Source organism: Macadamia integrifolia, chromosome 4 (assembly GCF_013358625.1).
Source record: "Macadamia integrifolia cultivar HAES 741 chromosome 4, SCU_Mint_v3, whole genome shotgun sequence".
Taxonomy (NCBI): domain Eukaryota; kingdom Viridiplantae; phylum Streptophyta; class Magnoliopsida; order Proteales; family Proteaceae; genus Macadamia; species Macadamia integrifolia.
Window position 1 is genome coordinate 8,529,267 of NC_056560.1, and position 15,038 is coordinate 8,544,304.

The 15,038-nt window shown below is 36.4% G+C and overlaps 2 protein-coding genes across 2 annotated transcripts; one reads left to right on the forward strand and one right to left on the reverse strand.

Moving 5' to 3' along the window:
• The first annotated feature begins 1,053 nt into the window (after nt 1–1,053).
• On the forward strand, nt 1,054–5,961 carry LOC122077374 (universal stress protein A-like protein). The gene is made up of 4 exons (XM_042643310.1): nt 1,054–1,424; nt 4,676–4,797; nt 5,084–5,202; nt 5,680–5,961. Exons 1-4 carry the CDS (start codon nt 1,238–1,240, stop codon nt 5,786–5,788), a joined length of 537 nt encoding a protein of 178 aa, XP_042499244.1. The 5' UTR covers nt 1,054–1,237; the 3' UTR covers nt 5,789–5,961.
• A 6-nt stretch (nt 5,962–5,967) lies between these two features.
• On the reverse strand, nt 5,968–6,378 carry LOC122075335. Its single transcript, XM_042640330.1, has one exon. It carries the CDS (start codon nt 6,376–6,378, stop codon nt 5,968–5,970), a length of 411 nt encoding a protein of 136 aa, XP_042496264.1.
• Between the last annotated feature and the right edge of the window lie 8,660 nt (nt 6,379–15,038).

The window sequence follows — 15,038 nt, forward strand, 5'->3', positions numbered from 1 at the left end:
AATTTATAAAAATTGGAGAGGATTCTTCAAGCAAGAGAAATAGAGAAGCATGCCAATCTAGTGCGATGGAATGATTTCATACATAAGAGAGCATTGAGGTCATTTCATGTAATGAAGTGAGAGATGGAAAGAAGGTACACTCCCTTAGGAGCTCAAAAACTTTTTATATTGAAAATTTCACGAAATGAATTTGAACTCAACAGAACTATTGAAACGTAATAATTCAATAGCACGTGTTTATAGAATTTTCATTTATCGATAACCTAGTTTAGCTGTTGTTGCTAAAGAATTTTCAGAACTTTTAGTATAATTTCACTTTTTTTCTTCCGTAATTATAATTGAAAAGCATTCAAGACAATGAGGCAATGGTGTAATGATAATTAATTTGTTACCATTATTTACAAAACTTAAAAAAAAAATAATGACAATCAACAGAAAATTACAAAATTTAGTTCACCAAATTTTATATAACATTAGACGACAAGAGTGCAGTTTTACACCAATAGAAAGGAAGAGTGACGAATTATCCAAATATTTATTAATGGAGTGTCACAAGAATATGCACATTGGCGTCGTGTGCTTCCTTCTCATTCAACTTCATTTTTGATTCACTATTTTAAGAGTAAATCAGTTGATGTTTGTAGAAAAAGCAAGAAGCAAATGTTTATTTTTTAATTTTCAATTAATATCAATTATACGTATAAATATCTGTATTAATACCAATTCGCTGATACCAATACCTATACCTAAAATCATGAGTCACCCACACATAGCAAGAGTGGCATTCATGGAGAGAGATAGTGAGAGGTGAAGTGGGGCCATTGTTGAATCAGACGGTGGAGCACTGAAGGCATCAGGATGTTCTCGAATCTGTATCATTGAACATAGGCTTCATTTTGACTTCAAGGAGGACTGATGAAACCATATTTGTCAGATTGGTATCAATGCCCACGGATGGGCCCCTCCTTCTTGCCGGCTCCACATCCACGTCTATACATTGCTGTTCTCCTGTTCGTGGGCGTGAACCCTCAATTAATTGAATCTCGATCGATCGAGAGATCGAGAGAGACCCAAGTCACCTCCCCGACAAAAACAAAAACAGGCCCGTGCTTTGAGGTGTAACTATCCAGCGCATGTTAGCAACCAGTAGCAGCAGAGAAGGCCGGAAAGTCCAGAAGTATCGACCGATCGATCAATTCTCTGAGAAGAGAGAAAGAGACAGAGAGAGCAGTCAGCAATGGAAGGAGCAGAATCTGAACCAACTCGGATAATGGTAGCAGTGAACGAGTCGTCAATCAAAGGATACCCACATGCATCCATCAGCAGCCGCCGTGCATTCGACTGGACTCTCCAGAAGATCATTCGCTCCAACACCTCCGGGTTCAAGCTCCTCTTCCTTCATGTTCAAGTCCCTGACGAGGATGGTACTCTTTCCATCTCTTTCTCTCCCAATTTCATTCTTGTTTCTTCGTTTCCAAATGTTCTTCGTTTTTTACTTAAGATCGAATGTTAGGGTCTGTGATTGTTCTTTTCACTTTTTATAATTATTCCTCATCTCTCTTCAAGGTTCTTGAGCATGAGACAGTCCTGAAATCTAAGGAAAGCCTCAGGCATGATTTATTTAGCAATTATGAAAAACTCCAGGCTGTATAGGGATTCTTGATTCTTCCTTAGTTTCGGCATCAAAGTTTAGTAGTGATCCCATATATTGGGTGAGGCCTCCTGCAGGCATGGTCAAAATTAATCCAGATAAACCTACAAATAATAAGTAAAAGCTATCTGGGAAAGGTGTGGTACTTAAAGATGACTCAGGACAGATTCAAAGAAAGATTCAAAGCGGCAGTCTGAATACCACTGTTCTAGCATAGGCTGAAGCTGTAAGGGTGGAGTCTTATTAGCAAGGAGCCTGGGTCATGAGTATGTTATAGAAGAAAGTCCTGCATTCCTAACTGTTCAAAATCTTATGGATAGAGATTAGCTGCCCTACTGAGATTGATATAAACTAGGTTATACTAATGAGGTAGCCAAATTGTCTATTTCCTCCTCCTCCTTTGTTCTTTTTATAGGATTAGTAGAACCTGTGTTGTGGAATTGAAATATATCTCCTCTCTTTAATCTGATTTTATGAGTAGTTTTTTTCTCTCACCCTTCTTCTCAATAGTAATAAAATCCCATTTCCTATTTTCCCAAAAGAAAAAAAAGTGCAATCCACTTATGGGGTGGTGCATCCTCCAGTAAATCAGTTATTGGCACAGTTAGATGGATCTATCTCCCATTGTTTTCTAATTATTCTGCTGCTATTGAATTCATAGTTGTCAAGCTGTTGCATCCAGGTGCCCTTTTCGGTCGCTTAGGTGATGCCTTGAAGCCTTGTTGTTGTTGTTTCCTTGCTTTTCCCTCTCCCCCAACACCTAGGATTGCCTAGACGCTGTGACAACAAAGACTGAATGTTAATATATACGTCTGGAATAAACAAAAGATTCCGAAGAGTATCACATTGTTTTAGGATATTTCCAAATAACATGTTTATTTATTTATTTATTTTAATTTGGTTCGATGACTACTTGGCTGTCTTTGGTTCCAGTTGATGGGTACAAGTTGTCTACTTTTTTATGCTGATGAACTGTTTCATTTTCTTTGTTACAAGGTTCTGCTGGGTAAACCAGCTAGTTTTTGGTTTTTATTTTTGTTCTTTGATCGTGTTCCTAACAGCCCACCCCATTTATTTCCCAGAATGGCTCAAGAATTTCCTTTCATAATGTTAGTGATTCCATGTCAGCTGTGAGGGATAGACTGCTGCTTCTAATTTGGTTGTTTATTAAAATTCACCTTTGATTGAGTTTATGGTACCAGTAATCAAGAACTTCTTTGATGGATCTGAGCACAGTTACCCTGACCTGTCTAGTCTTTGTGGGCTTTTGTTGTATTTGAGCAGATAGATTCTAGATCTTCAATTCTATCTCCAATGTTTATTCTTCCTATTTTTCTAGAAATTAGAAAGTAATGATTCTTGTTCTGTTTCATTGAGAATGTCAATTGGAAATATTTTTTATTTATTCCAAATATCTGCCTACGAGTATCTCTTTCACTTTTTTTTGGCATCCGATTCATTTGAGGTCTTAAATTTAGTTCCAGATCATTGACCGATTATTGAGGCCATCTTTATGAAATCTAGTTGTTATGCTGCTAATGCTTCCCATATCACATGATTCGCTTCAGAATGTTGTTGATAATCCTAAGCATGTATCTAGTGGTGGTCCTAATGCTGATGCCATTAATGATATATGGCACATTAGGTGGACAATCTTCTTATTTACCCAGTATAGGGCTTTAACTTAAACAGATAATCTGTGGTTTTGTGTTATATCTGTATTTATTTGCATCCAAGGATTGGCTAACATTTGGTACTTTGAAAACAAGGTATTGCAATGTTAGAGCACCCCTATGATTATCCACACAAGGCAGTTAGAGAGACTCTTCACTATCGGATATTCAAAGCTAGAGATTTCTTTGCTCCAAAAATAGACTGATCTGATAATTGCAGCCACTGGCCCACTGTTATCGGTGTCTGACATTGATGCCTGACATTTTGATTAGGAAAGACCTGAATTTTGGATGTGCCTATGCACCTGATGAAATGCGTCTTTTCTTGATCTTTCATTAACTGAATCATACTGATGCAAACACATCTTTTCTTGATTTTCTGTGCCAAATGATTTACCAAGTCTCCAAATGAGTGAGAGATCATATGCTTATGATCTTTTTATCGGGTTTACAATTGACAATTATAATGTCACATACTAATTCTCAGAAGGTAAAACCTATCAATTGGTGGTTCCCAGTCTTTCGCATATGCCCCATTTGTTTGTCTAATTCGGCCTACCCTGGAAAAGACTTCAAGTTTCCTCTTTATGCCATGCCACCTGGTCGCCTGTGGTAAACAGTAGGAAATGCTTGTTTGTTTAAATTTAAATGTGCTCCATGGAGCATCGTAGCTGTCCTGTCAAAGACTTCAGAATTTTTTTGGATGACAGCACTATCATTACTTGTCTTGGGTGCAAATGATGGTGAAGAACACCAGAAGCAGGTGACAGTTTTGTTCTTTTCTTTATCTTCCCTGTATGGAGGCTTAGTTAAGCCATTGATCTCAAGGTTGCCAAGGAAAAAAGAAGCACTATTGGCTTCCTGTATTGCCATGATCCCTTTAGGCACTTGTTTTTATTAAGTTTTCTGTATGATCCACAACTCCATATAGTAAATGTTGGTTGTCAGCTTGGTAGTAGTAAGTTTCTAAATAATCTGTTCTTGGTGCTCCTCCCTGCTACCATCCTCAGCTATGGTACTCGTTCTATCGAATCCATCTCTGGACATACCGATTTTCTTTTGTCTCTAGTTTTGTTCTCTTTGTATGATGAATTTAGTTGTCAATAAAATGAACAAATCCAATTTGTATTAATAATATTCCTTTATGAACAATTTTATTTTAAAAATAATTTCATTAATTAATAATGCTTTATTATTGCTATTGTTATTCTTTATATGTCCCATCTAATTATATGTGATGGTTTTGCTAATCCTTGTTTGAGCTTGTTCTTGTTCCATGCTTACACAATTAAATTGATTATTTGAAAGAATTAGTAGTTAATAGTATATTGGTTTTTTATGTTTGTGCTAGGGTTTAATGACATGGACAGCATTTATGCATCACCTGGAGATTTCCACGATATGAAACATAGAGACAAGATTAGAGGGCTTCACTTGCTGGAGTACTTCGTTGGGAGGTCTCATGAAATTGGGGTATTGAAAAAATTTATTCCCAAGGCTGAGATGCTGATTTTCAACGTTGTCTTTTTGATTTGATATAAATTAATTTGTGTTCATTAAATATTTTGTATTTGCAATGATTTGTACAGTCTATTTTATTTTCCAATACTCTGGAGCTGTTTATAGGTTCATTTTGAATCATGGTTCAAGCAGACGTGATCCCAAGGAAGTGATTTTCCATGGGTTGATTGGGATTCTAGGACTTTCAATCGTTTTAAGCTGTCTGTTTTATTTTCCAATATTCTTGAACTGTTTCTAGGTTCCTTGTGAAGCATGGATCAAGAAAGGCGATCCAAAGGAAGTGATCTGCCATGAGGTGAAGCGAGTGCGGCCTGATCTTCTGGTTGTAGGAAATCGTGGGCTTGGCCCTTTTCAAAGGTGTGTCTGGAGCTTGGTTCATCTACATTCTTGATGCCCATTCATCATTCCAATCTATGGTTTTCTTCTTGGCACTGTTTTTTTGTAAAAAAGCAGATGACGATGAAATACATGGCAATGTTTGATACGTGTACACGTGTTTTTTTTTTTTGAATATTATAAATTATATAAAAATATTAATGTCTTTCATTTTCACCATTTTACTTTCTCTAATTGATTATCTATGACAACATTTTTGCTGTATTTGATCACGATACAATAAATGGTAGTTTGATTTCATCCAGAAAAAAAGGTGTCTTTGGTTTGTATTATATCCTAGTTGTTGGATCAACTTGATCTACTCAATTGGTTGTCATGGAAACTTCTGATTCATTGCAATGGAATAATGATAACTGTTTGCTGCTGCTTGTCAACCAAATAATGCAATGGAAATATATCATTAACTAAGAAGTTTGCTTTGTTGATTTTTTTTCCCAGGGTGTTTGTTGGAACTGTGAGTGAATTTTGTGTAAAGCATGTGGAATGCCCTGTGGTTACAATCAAACGCAAGGCGGAGGAAACCCCATCGGACCCTGTTGATGATTGACGGCTCCCAATCTGAGCGCAAATTTGTAATGTTTCCAGACAATATTACTTGTCACATGACAAACACAACACCATACATTTCAAAAAATGGAACACAGAACAGAAATTTCAATGTAAAAACTACAGATGGGTTTCATGCTGAATGGCAGATGAAGGAGCTTCTTTCTCTCGTCACATACTTTATCTAGCATCTCCATTTTTAGCAGCTTTCATGTCTTCTTTGGTTTCGAAACTATAACTTGGTATGGCGTCCTTCCTTCCTCCATTGACATTTGGCTTGGATGTCAGAGTCCCTTTCTTGAACCCAAATTCCAGGTCACCTTCCTTTGGGTGGAAGGTGTGGTCTTGTGACTCTTGTCTGGGCTTTGGGTGGAAGTTGTGATCTTGTGACTCTCGCCTGTTCTTTGGACGGGAAGAACGTCGGTTGCAGAGTCGACCAATGATGCAAGCAATGGCTGATATAACAATAATTGCAGCCAATACTATAAAGACTGTCCCGAACGAGCCCTTGGAATGGGAGGTAGTTGATGGTGAGACTGTGTTCGGGTACACCACCCCTGGTGGTGGTGGTGGTGGCAGAACAAGCGACATTTTCTGGTTCAGTGCCTTGTGTTCCTCACCTGTGGAGTATTGATGTGTGGAAGGGTGGGAGAGACTTGTGTTCCTCACCTGTGGAGTATTGATGTGTGGAAGGGTGGGAGAGAAGAAAAACACAAGTGGTGGTCTTCTGCTGAGCGTGGAAGGGTGGTACTTGGGAGGGAAGATAATATAGGTGGGGGGGGGGGGTTCTTTGAGTGTAGACAAAGGTGATTTGAACTTTAGGCCATAGAAGAAGCAAGTAATACCGCGAGGGGAGGAGGGTTGAATAGTGTAGTTTTGAATTCAAAGGTGAGGTGGGGGCCGCTGCTACTGCTGCTTTAATAAAGACAGAAGGCAAAGATATTCCTTTCTCCCTTTATTGGGGAAGATGGTGGGCTTTGCACTGTTTGTAGTTTGCTTGGAAACGAGAGAAAGGAGGTTTTTAGAGACTTTAGACATCACACCTGCCAAGAATCCAGAGAGGTGCAAGTTTAATTTCCTTTTTGGCATTAGTATCTTATCAGTCATGGGAGAAGGAAGGGATGAACTCCTAAGCAAGCTTTAAATTCTTACTGAAACAGAACTAATAAAGTGTTTGTGGTCCCACCAATTTGTTGGCTGTAAGGTGTCAAAGTTCAGCCGGATTGAGATGAACTGATCCCTTGCCGGTTTGGTTTCAGGTTGGGATTTTAGAAGACCGGTGAAAATGAACTTATTGAAACCGGAAAGCTGACCGAACCCAATAAAATCTGAGATAGTGGGATGTAAAATCGAAATTGGATCAGACTGAACACGATAGTGGTTATTGAAACCCAAACTTTCTTTTGTTTTCCAATAATAATCCAAATTTTCTTAATGCTTTGGTTTCGATTTGCCCAAAAATTTAGGGATGGTATCGTTATTGGTATCAAATGGGGGGTTTTACTTTTTTTTTTTTTTTTAAATGCTAGTTTTTTACTATTTTAACCCTGAAACAATATAGACACCGATCTGAATCAATATGGATCAAGGATTGATCTCAACTGATCTCAATCCAATACAGCCGATATGACCTATACAAGACTGATACTTGAAAGCATGGGTTTGCCTAATAATTGATCAACAGCCGATTCAGCTCGACCGAACCCATTGATTGACACCCCGATTATTATTATTATTTATCTTTTGATTATTTCACTTGGGTATGTGTGGGATCCTCGATTAACGGTTCCGAACGATGGCTGCAACTAATATGATTATATGTGCATTAGCCGTAAATATGTTCTTTTTCTTTTTTTGTCAGAATATGTTCTATGTTCTATTCCTAGAATCGAGTATTCAAGTGTGACCCCGACAAACATTTTATACTTTTGGATTTGAAAGTGAAACTTCGTTGGGATTGTCACCTTTGAGTATGTGTTATCTCATCATATTCCAAGAAGGATCTTTTGATTCTACCACTCCTCACCCCAACCCCAAAAAACAGAAAGAAAAAGGAAAAAAGAGGATCTTTGATTTTGATGTCGAAGGTAAAGCATCAAGCCGTTGCTTTTGTTCTTTTTCTCAAAAGAATCTCTCTTAATCTGATAAAAGTGGTACTTTTGCCTAACAATTTATTTTCAAAGTACTAAAAATTGATTTAACATGAGTTAAAAGGGTTGGTAGCCTAATGGAAAGAAATCCTTGTCCTATTATCTCTTGACTAAGTTGTTTGTAAATTTGAGTCGGCACTTCTGACTATCCTTTGTTAGGGAATATAAATTTGAAGAGATAGATAGACATAATTCAATGGTCTATCAATATGAATTTTGTCTTATTATTTTTTTCTTGACATCCAAACATAATCTTAGATATCAGAGTTAGCAAAAGTAATTGAGGAATGTCTTGTCCATTATACTTTGTTTTCTTTCCCCAAAGGTTCTATCCAATTTTGTATGGATATTTCTTTCTTGTCAATCATGTACTTTACATTAGACTAGAACAATATAGATTACACTCAATGGATTTAGGAATTGGAATCAGATCCATTATGAGCAATACAAATACCTACTTGATCGAGGTGGATCAACTTACACAAATGTTAGTTGTTGTTGTTGTTATTTTTTTTTTTTTTTTAATTTAAATTTAAATGAAAACATTGAATATTGGAATGATGGTCAATTCATTTTGGTGTTTGTTTGTTTGATTTGGGGAAGTTGATTTAGGCAACGTTTGACAACGTCTATTTCTACCTTTTTGTGTGTTTTTTTTTTTAGTTCCTAGAAATGGAGAAACAACCTAAAAAGCGTCTGATAAAATTGTTCTATTTCACCCGTTTTTAGAAACATAAATCAAAATTTATGCCTAGTTATAATTCTAGAAACGACTTTGGTGAAACAAGTCGGACTTGTTTCGTCGTTTATAGAAATGAATTTGAGAGAGAGAAAGAAAGGTTGTTGTACCCATAAATCTATCAACTATTTAAACTTAAAAAGAGGCAACCGAACCCTCTCTCCCTTTTGGGCATCCGATGATACTATTGGGTTTTTCATTGGCATTAGTTTGCAAAAAGCTTTTAAAGAAACAGGTTTATCAAAAACAAAAAAATCCATTTTTGTTTCCAAAAACGTGAAAAGTCGTTTATGCTATTACTAGACACAGAAACAGCAGAAATGTTATCAAACGATGCCTTAAAGTATTTTTACCGAATCTTTCTTCCCTACAAGTTACGAATGCAAGATTTCATTGTTATTCAAGACAAAAATATAAATCAATTTAGACCGCTATTAACCTGATATTGAAAATCCAAAATCTTACCAATTGAAATCGACCAAAAATTGAAGTTTCTTAACGGTTTGATTTTGGTCTCATTCATTATCAGACCCAAAAAAAAAAAATCCGCCTAGACAACACTGGGCCGAATCATCCATTTGACACCCCCAGTGATAATACAAGGTTATGGCTCAACTTCGAACGAGGAGAGAAAATCCAAAATCCTCTCCTTATCCACGGCTAGGTTGCCAAAAAAATTAAGAAAGAAAGAAAAGAAAAGAGATCCATAAGATGAATAAAGAAATAAAAACAAGAGAGAAAATGCCTGATTTGATGGAGGACACATAGTAGCTTATCAGCGTATAAGGAGAGAAATTTATCTCCTCATACGAGGAGCTGAGCCTAGCTCAATGGTACACTGAAGTTATTGCAACAAGGCTTTGTAATTGTAACTCGGCACATACAAATGGGTGAGTTGTAGCAGCGCTTAAGTTTTCATCAAAGAAAAAAAGAAAAGAAAAAGGTAGCAGCGCTTAAGTGTCCGCTCAATATAAACAACATATTTAATTTTGACCGTTGATTTTTTGATAACTAATCCAAACCGTTGATTTCCCTCATGCCTTTACTAGGGCTTTCTACTTCTACATCTGGTTCCCTGTTTTGTACATGGGCTGGAGACAGTTGTCGACGATGCTCGTAATAGTCATCATTGTAGAACGAATAGCAGTAGGGCTCCAATCTGGGTGGGCAGACTTGAGCAGGGTGGCGGCCTCGCTCACATGGGGCAAGCCATGGATGTGCCTGAGAGATTGTTGAACTCAGTTTTTTGGGCATCAGAATCTAAGCCAATCGGTCCTACCGTGTCTGTCCATGTAGCCAGAATGTTGACACTAGGGGCGATCAAGTTTGGTTTGAGAATCTCCGGGTCTGTACTGTTGGGTCCTTGACCAGAGGAGGCCACCACCGGTGCCGTGGAAGGCGATGGTGGGCGTCGGAACGAAAGAAGAAGAAACGTAAGCTTTGATTGTTTCACCTTCATTGGCGCCCACTGCACAGGCAGGGATGAGGTGAGCATCGCCCACAAGATCTTCGCCATTCGACACCCCATTAGCGAGGACCATTCCAACGCCTCCTACTTTCTCGATTACTCCCCGATCACAGATTATGATCTTCCCTCTAACGAGTTTTGGATCAAGAGAATTCTCCGTACAGAGTGAAGTGGAAAGTACTCCCAATTTGTCGGGGTAAACCAGCGGGAACATTTTGCCGTATAGGGGTTTACCAGAGTAGAGAGAATGGGAGATACACCTGATGAGAGTGAAGCACAAGTAAGATTTGACCAAAAACCCAACTGGGAAGGTAAACCGAAATAACAAATAATCGGTTGAAAAAAAAAGAACGATTTAGATTATGTCAGATAAGATCAACAGTCAAAAATAAATGTGAAGCTTAAGCGCTGCTACCATTTAGCCTAAATAGGTATTTGTTAGTGCAAGAATGATCTACCATCCACTATTGCACTATCCATTTTTCAAACTCAATAAATGAATAAAGGGAAAAGAACCTTACCTGGGTGTGTCCTCTACGGGTTGAAATCGTCTGCAATTCCGATCTCATACAATTCCGTGCAATACCACCTTCAGGTGGTGACACGTGTATTGATACCAATACAATGGTCTAGATCTAGTACAACTAATAAAACATTAAATCAGTGAAGAGGCATTTAAATCAGATCTGGACCATTGTATTGGTATCAATACACGTGTCACCGCCTGAAGGTGGTATTGCACGGAATTGTACGAGATCGGAATTGTAGAAGATTTTTTTCCGTCCTCTACGCGTTCAGACACCTGACATCATGTAAAAATGCCCTTGACCCTCCAATTGGATGCTTGTGCACCCCCAATGGCCACTCAACCAGGTAGGGTTCTCTCTCTCTCTCTCTCTCTCTCTCTCTCTATATATATATATATATGGATAGCGAGTGACAAGACACAATTGGACACACTTAGGCACTGTTTGACAATGTTTTGTTTATGCCATTTCTACGTTTTCTTGTTCTCAGAAATGAAGAAACAACCTAAAAACCGTTTGATAAAGTTGTTCTGTTTCACCCGTTTCTAGAAACATAAATCAAAATTTATGCTTATTTACAATTTTAGAAACGACTTTGATGAAACAAGTTTATCATTTCTAGAAACAAATTTGAGAGAAAAAAGGCTATCATGTCCGATAAATCTCTCAACTATTTAAACCTAAAAAGAGGAAACCGGACCCTCTCTCCCTTTTGGGCATCTGATGAATGGCATTATGTCTACAAAAAACGTTTGGAGAAACAAGTTTATCAAATACCAAAAAATCCGTTTTTGTCTTCGAAAACTTGAAAATTCGTTTCTTCTGTTTCTATTTGCTGTTTCTAGAAATGTTATCAAACAGTGGCTTAGTGTCCAATGGAGCCAAAATCAGCATGCTTCTGGGGTGCTACATTTTCTAACACCTTCAAGGTTTTGCCTTGATTGTATCTTGTAACCTTATCGCACCTATAGATGCTCTATTTCTACAAAAAAAAAAAAAAAAAAAAAAAAAATAGATACTCTGCTGGTTAAGGGGCAGTAGGAGTGCATGATTTTGGAATGGTAGATTGGACATCCAAGAGTAAATCCAAATGTGCGTCCAATGGTACCAAGTCCATAATATTGTCAAGAAATTGATTTTGCTTTAGTTTCTTGCTGAGGATTGACCATGTAGTCAATGTGAATGTCTGTGCAGAATAATCTTTGACCGTCAGTTACTTTGGTAGTAAATCGGTCTCCTGCTACTTCAAAGGCTTTTCTCCTTAATGTTATTAAGGCACCTTTCCAGACTTGTCGATGATCACTGTTTTGGATTATTTCAAGACTTATATCTTCTTCAATTCTGGGGGGTCCAATATATGCCTCTTGGTTGGCAGTAGTAAGAATCCAGATTTGGTAGGGTTGATAAAAATGTTCTCTTTCTCGCTGGCCCAAAGAATAATAAATATTAAAAACCAAACCAGGACAAAACTTCCAATTTTTGAAAGTATGATAAATCATGGTGCGCATCATCATAGGTAGATGATGGGTAAATTCCGTGTTGTCGGGTTGAAAAACAATTCGTCCATAGAGTTCCCATTCGATAGTGTGCATATCCCATGAGTCAGTGGAAAGATAAAAAAGAACCCGAAGATAATTTTCATGAAAAAACAAGTCTTTTAGATATTTTTGTAATATCTGAGAAAAATGAAAAATATTATCTTCGACAATTTTTCTTTTGATAAACTTAAAGCATTCCTTGGGTAGTACATGCCTCGCTTTTTCATAAAGACAAATTCGTTTGATTTTATGAAAAATGAATTTTTCATGAAAATCAACAAGAAATTTAGAGAGCTTGAGAAAATTGTTTATTTTCTCATATTCAATATCATTGTCAAAATTCGTTTGGGTAATGATTTTGAAGATCAATTCTTGAAAATGTTTTTGGTTTGCAAAATGTTGGGTAAGGGTTGTGGAAGGAGTATGCAAATCTTGTCTGAAGCCTTTTTTCTTATTGCCATAGTGTGATTTCCATATTTGATTAATCATGTAATAGACATCGTTGGGGAGTCCTTGATGTCTATGAAATTCAGTGATTTTGAATTCAGAGACTTCTGTAGGCTCTTGCCGTAAGAGATTTCGAAGTTAGATATCATTTTGTATTTGAGTCACTTGTAGGTAAGTGAGAGGGGTCTCATATGAGTTTTGTGCCCACTGAATATGAGAATAAGGTGTTTGAGATAATGGAGTTTGTGTCCATTGAATATAAGATAGTGGAGTCCATTGAGATATTCCTGGTGTAGGAGAATATTGAAATGGTTCACTTGGGGTAAGTGAAGCTTGTAATAAATCAATCTTATTAGCAGGTCATGTATATGACGTTGAAGATTTTTTCCCAAAAGGCTTTTGTGCCGATGGTTTGCTAGAAGATTCCTTTGCAGTAGGTCTGCTTGAGGATTCTTTTGCTTTGCCTTTTCCTTTGATGGTTATCCATCCATCATGGCTTTGTTGTTTATCCATTGTCGACTGAGATAATCTGTAAGAAAATTTCTTGAACTGTTAATATATTCTATGTCAAATCTATATTGACTAATTTCATTATACCAATTAATTCTTCGGCCATTTTCTTCTCGTTTTTTGGATTTCAAAAAATTACGAACTGCCTGATTATCGGTCCGTATTAAAAAGCGTTTTTCTAGTATAAGAAAAATTTTGAATTTTTGTAATCCAAAAAGAAGAGCTAAAAGTTCTTTTTCAAATATGATATAATGTATTTGTGTATACGTGAATTTTCCTAAATTGTAACCACAAACTTGTTCGTCTATCAAAATTTTCAGGGGTCTGGCTTTTAGTACTACTCCCCAATGTTCATTAGAAGCATCGGTTTCTAAGATGAGAAAATTGGCTGGAGTAGGAAAATATATTGGAGGAAGATTTGTTAGCTCCCTCTTTATTTGTTGAATGACCTGTGTGTCAGAATCATTCCATGTCCATTCACTATCTTTGTATAATTTTTTCAATAATGATTCTTATTTTTTAGAAAGGTCCTTAATAAAATTTTGACCATAATTGAGAATTCTGAGAAATTGTTGTAAGTGTTTTTTATCATACAGTTTATTAGAAAACTCCTTTATTTTTCCTAAAATATGGTCTTGTAATTGTAACCCATTTTGTATTAGAATGAGTCCAAGAAAATTGATACATGTTTTCTCTAATTCGATCTTTTTTGGATTAAAAATTTTTCCATGTTGTTGGAATAATTGAGAGGTTTGCTTGAGATGTTCTTGATGTTCTTTCTTAGTAGAAGAGAAAACAAGAATATCATTAATATATACAGCCTCAAAGGGTAGATCTCCAAATATAGAGTCCATCTATCGTTGAAAATTTTGAGGAGCTGTATTAAGACCAAAAGACATAACTGTCCATTGAAAATGTTTATTAAATGGGACACTAAAAGCTGTGAGTAGTTTACTCTCGTCAGTCAATTTAATTTGCCAAAACCCTGATTTGTAATCAAATTTGCTAAAATATCTAGCGGTTTTGGACTTATGAATAAGAACATCTTTTTTTGGGATGAAGTATCCATCGAAAATAATGTTTTGATTTAGTCTCTTATAGTTGATTACCATACAGGCATTTCTTCTGACTTATTCAGCATGGTTGCGTACCATAAATGCCGGACTAGTGTGAGGACTTGTTGATGGATCAATTAATTTGAGTTCTTGTAACTCTTTTAATTGAATATCAAATTCCTTAATATCATCTTCAAAATATAAAATTGGTTTTACTCTAATGATCTTTAGTGGATCATCGAGTTGAATATGACAAAATCTTGGGCTTTTATCCCATAACTTTAATGGGTTGTTGCTAAAGTTATTAGATAATTCCTGATAGAGCCAATGAGTGGGTTCTAAAATTTAAATTGTTGGTTTTGGTTTAAAATCTTTTTCAATGAAAAAACTATGTTGAGGGAGAATTGATATCGTAACCTCAGTAGAATTTAAAATTATTTTTACAGAATTACGTAAAATTGTTAAAGGAAGATGATTTTGACAAAAAGGTATTTCCAAGAATAAAATTACCATGCATAAAGGAAAACAAAGAATTTTGGGAATAATAAATCGTATATTATTCAAATAAATTAGAACTTTATGAGCTATGTACTCTAAAGTAACCAAAGGTTCTGTAACATCATGGACATAGATTGGTTTTTCCATATTTTCCCAATAGTGTTCAGAGATTGCATTCTATTGACAAACAACATGTGTTGCTCCTGTGTCAATGAGGATGTCAAGGCTATATTCTTCAAATTGTGGGAATTTAAAGATACATTTTACATAAATATGTTTATTTCCTTGATTTAATGATAATATGAGTTCTTCTTTTTCT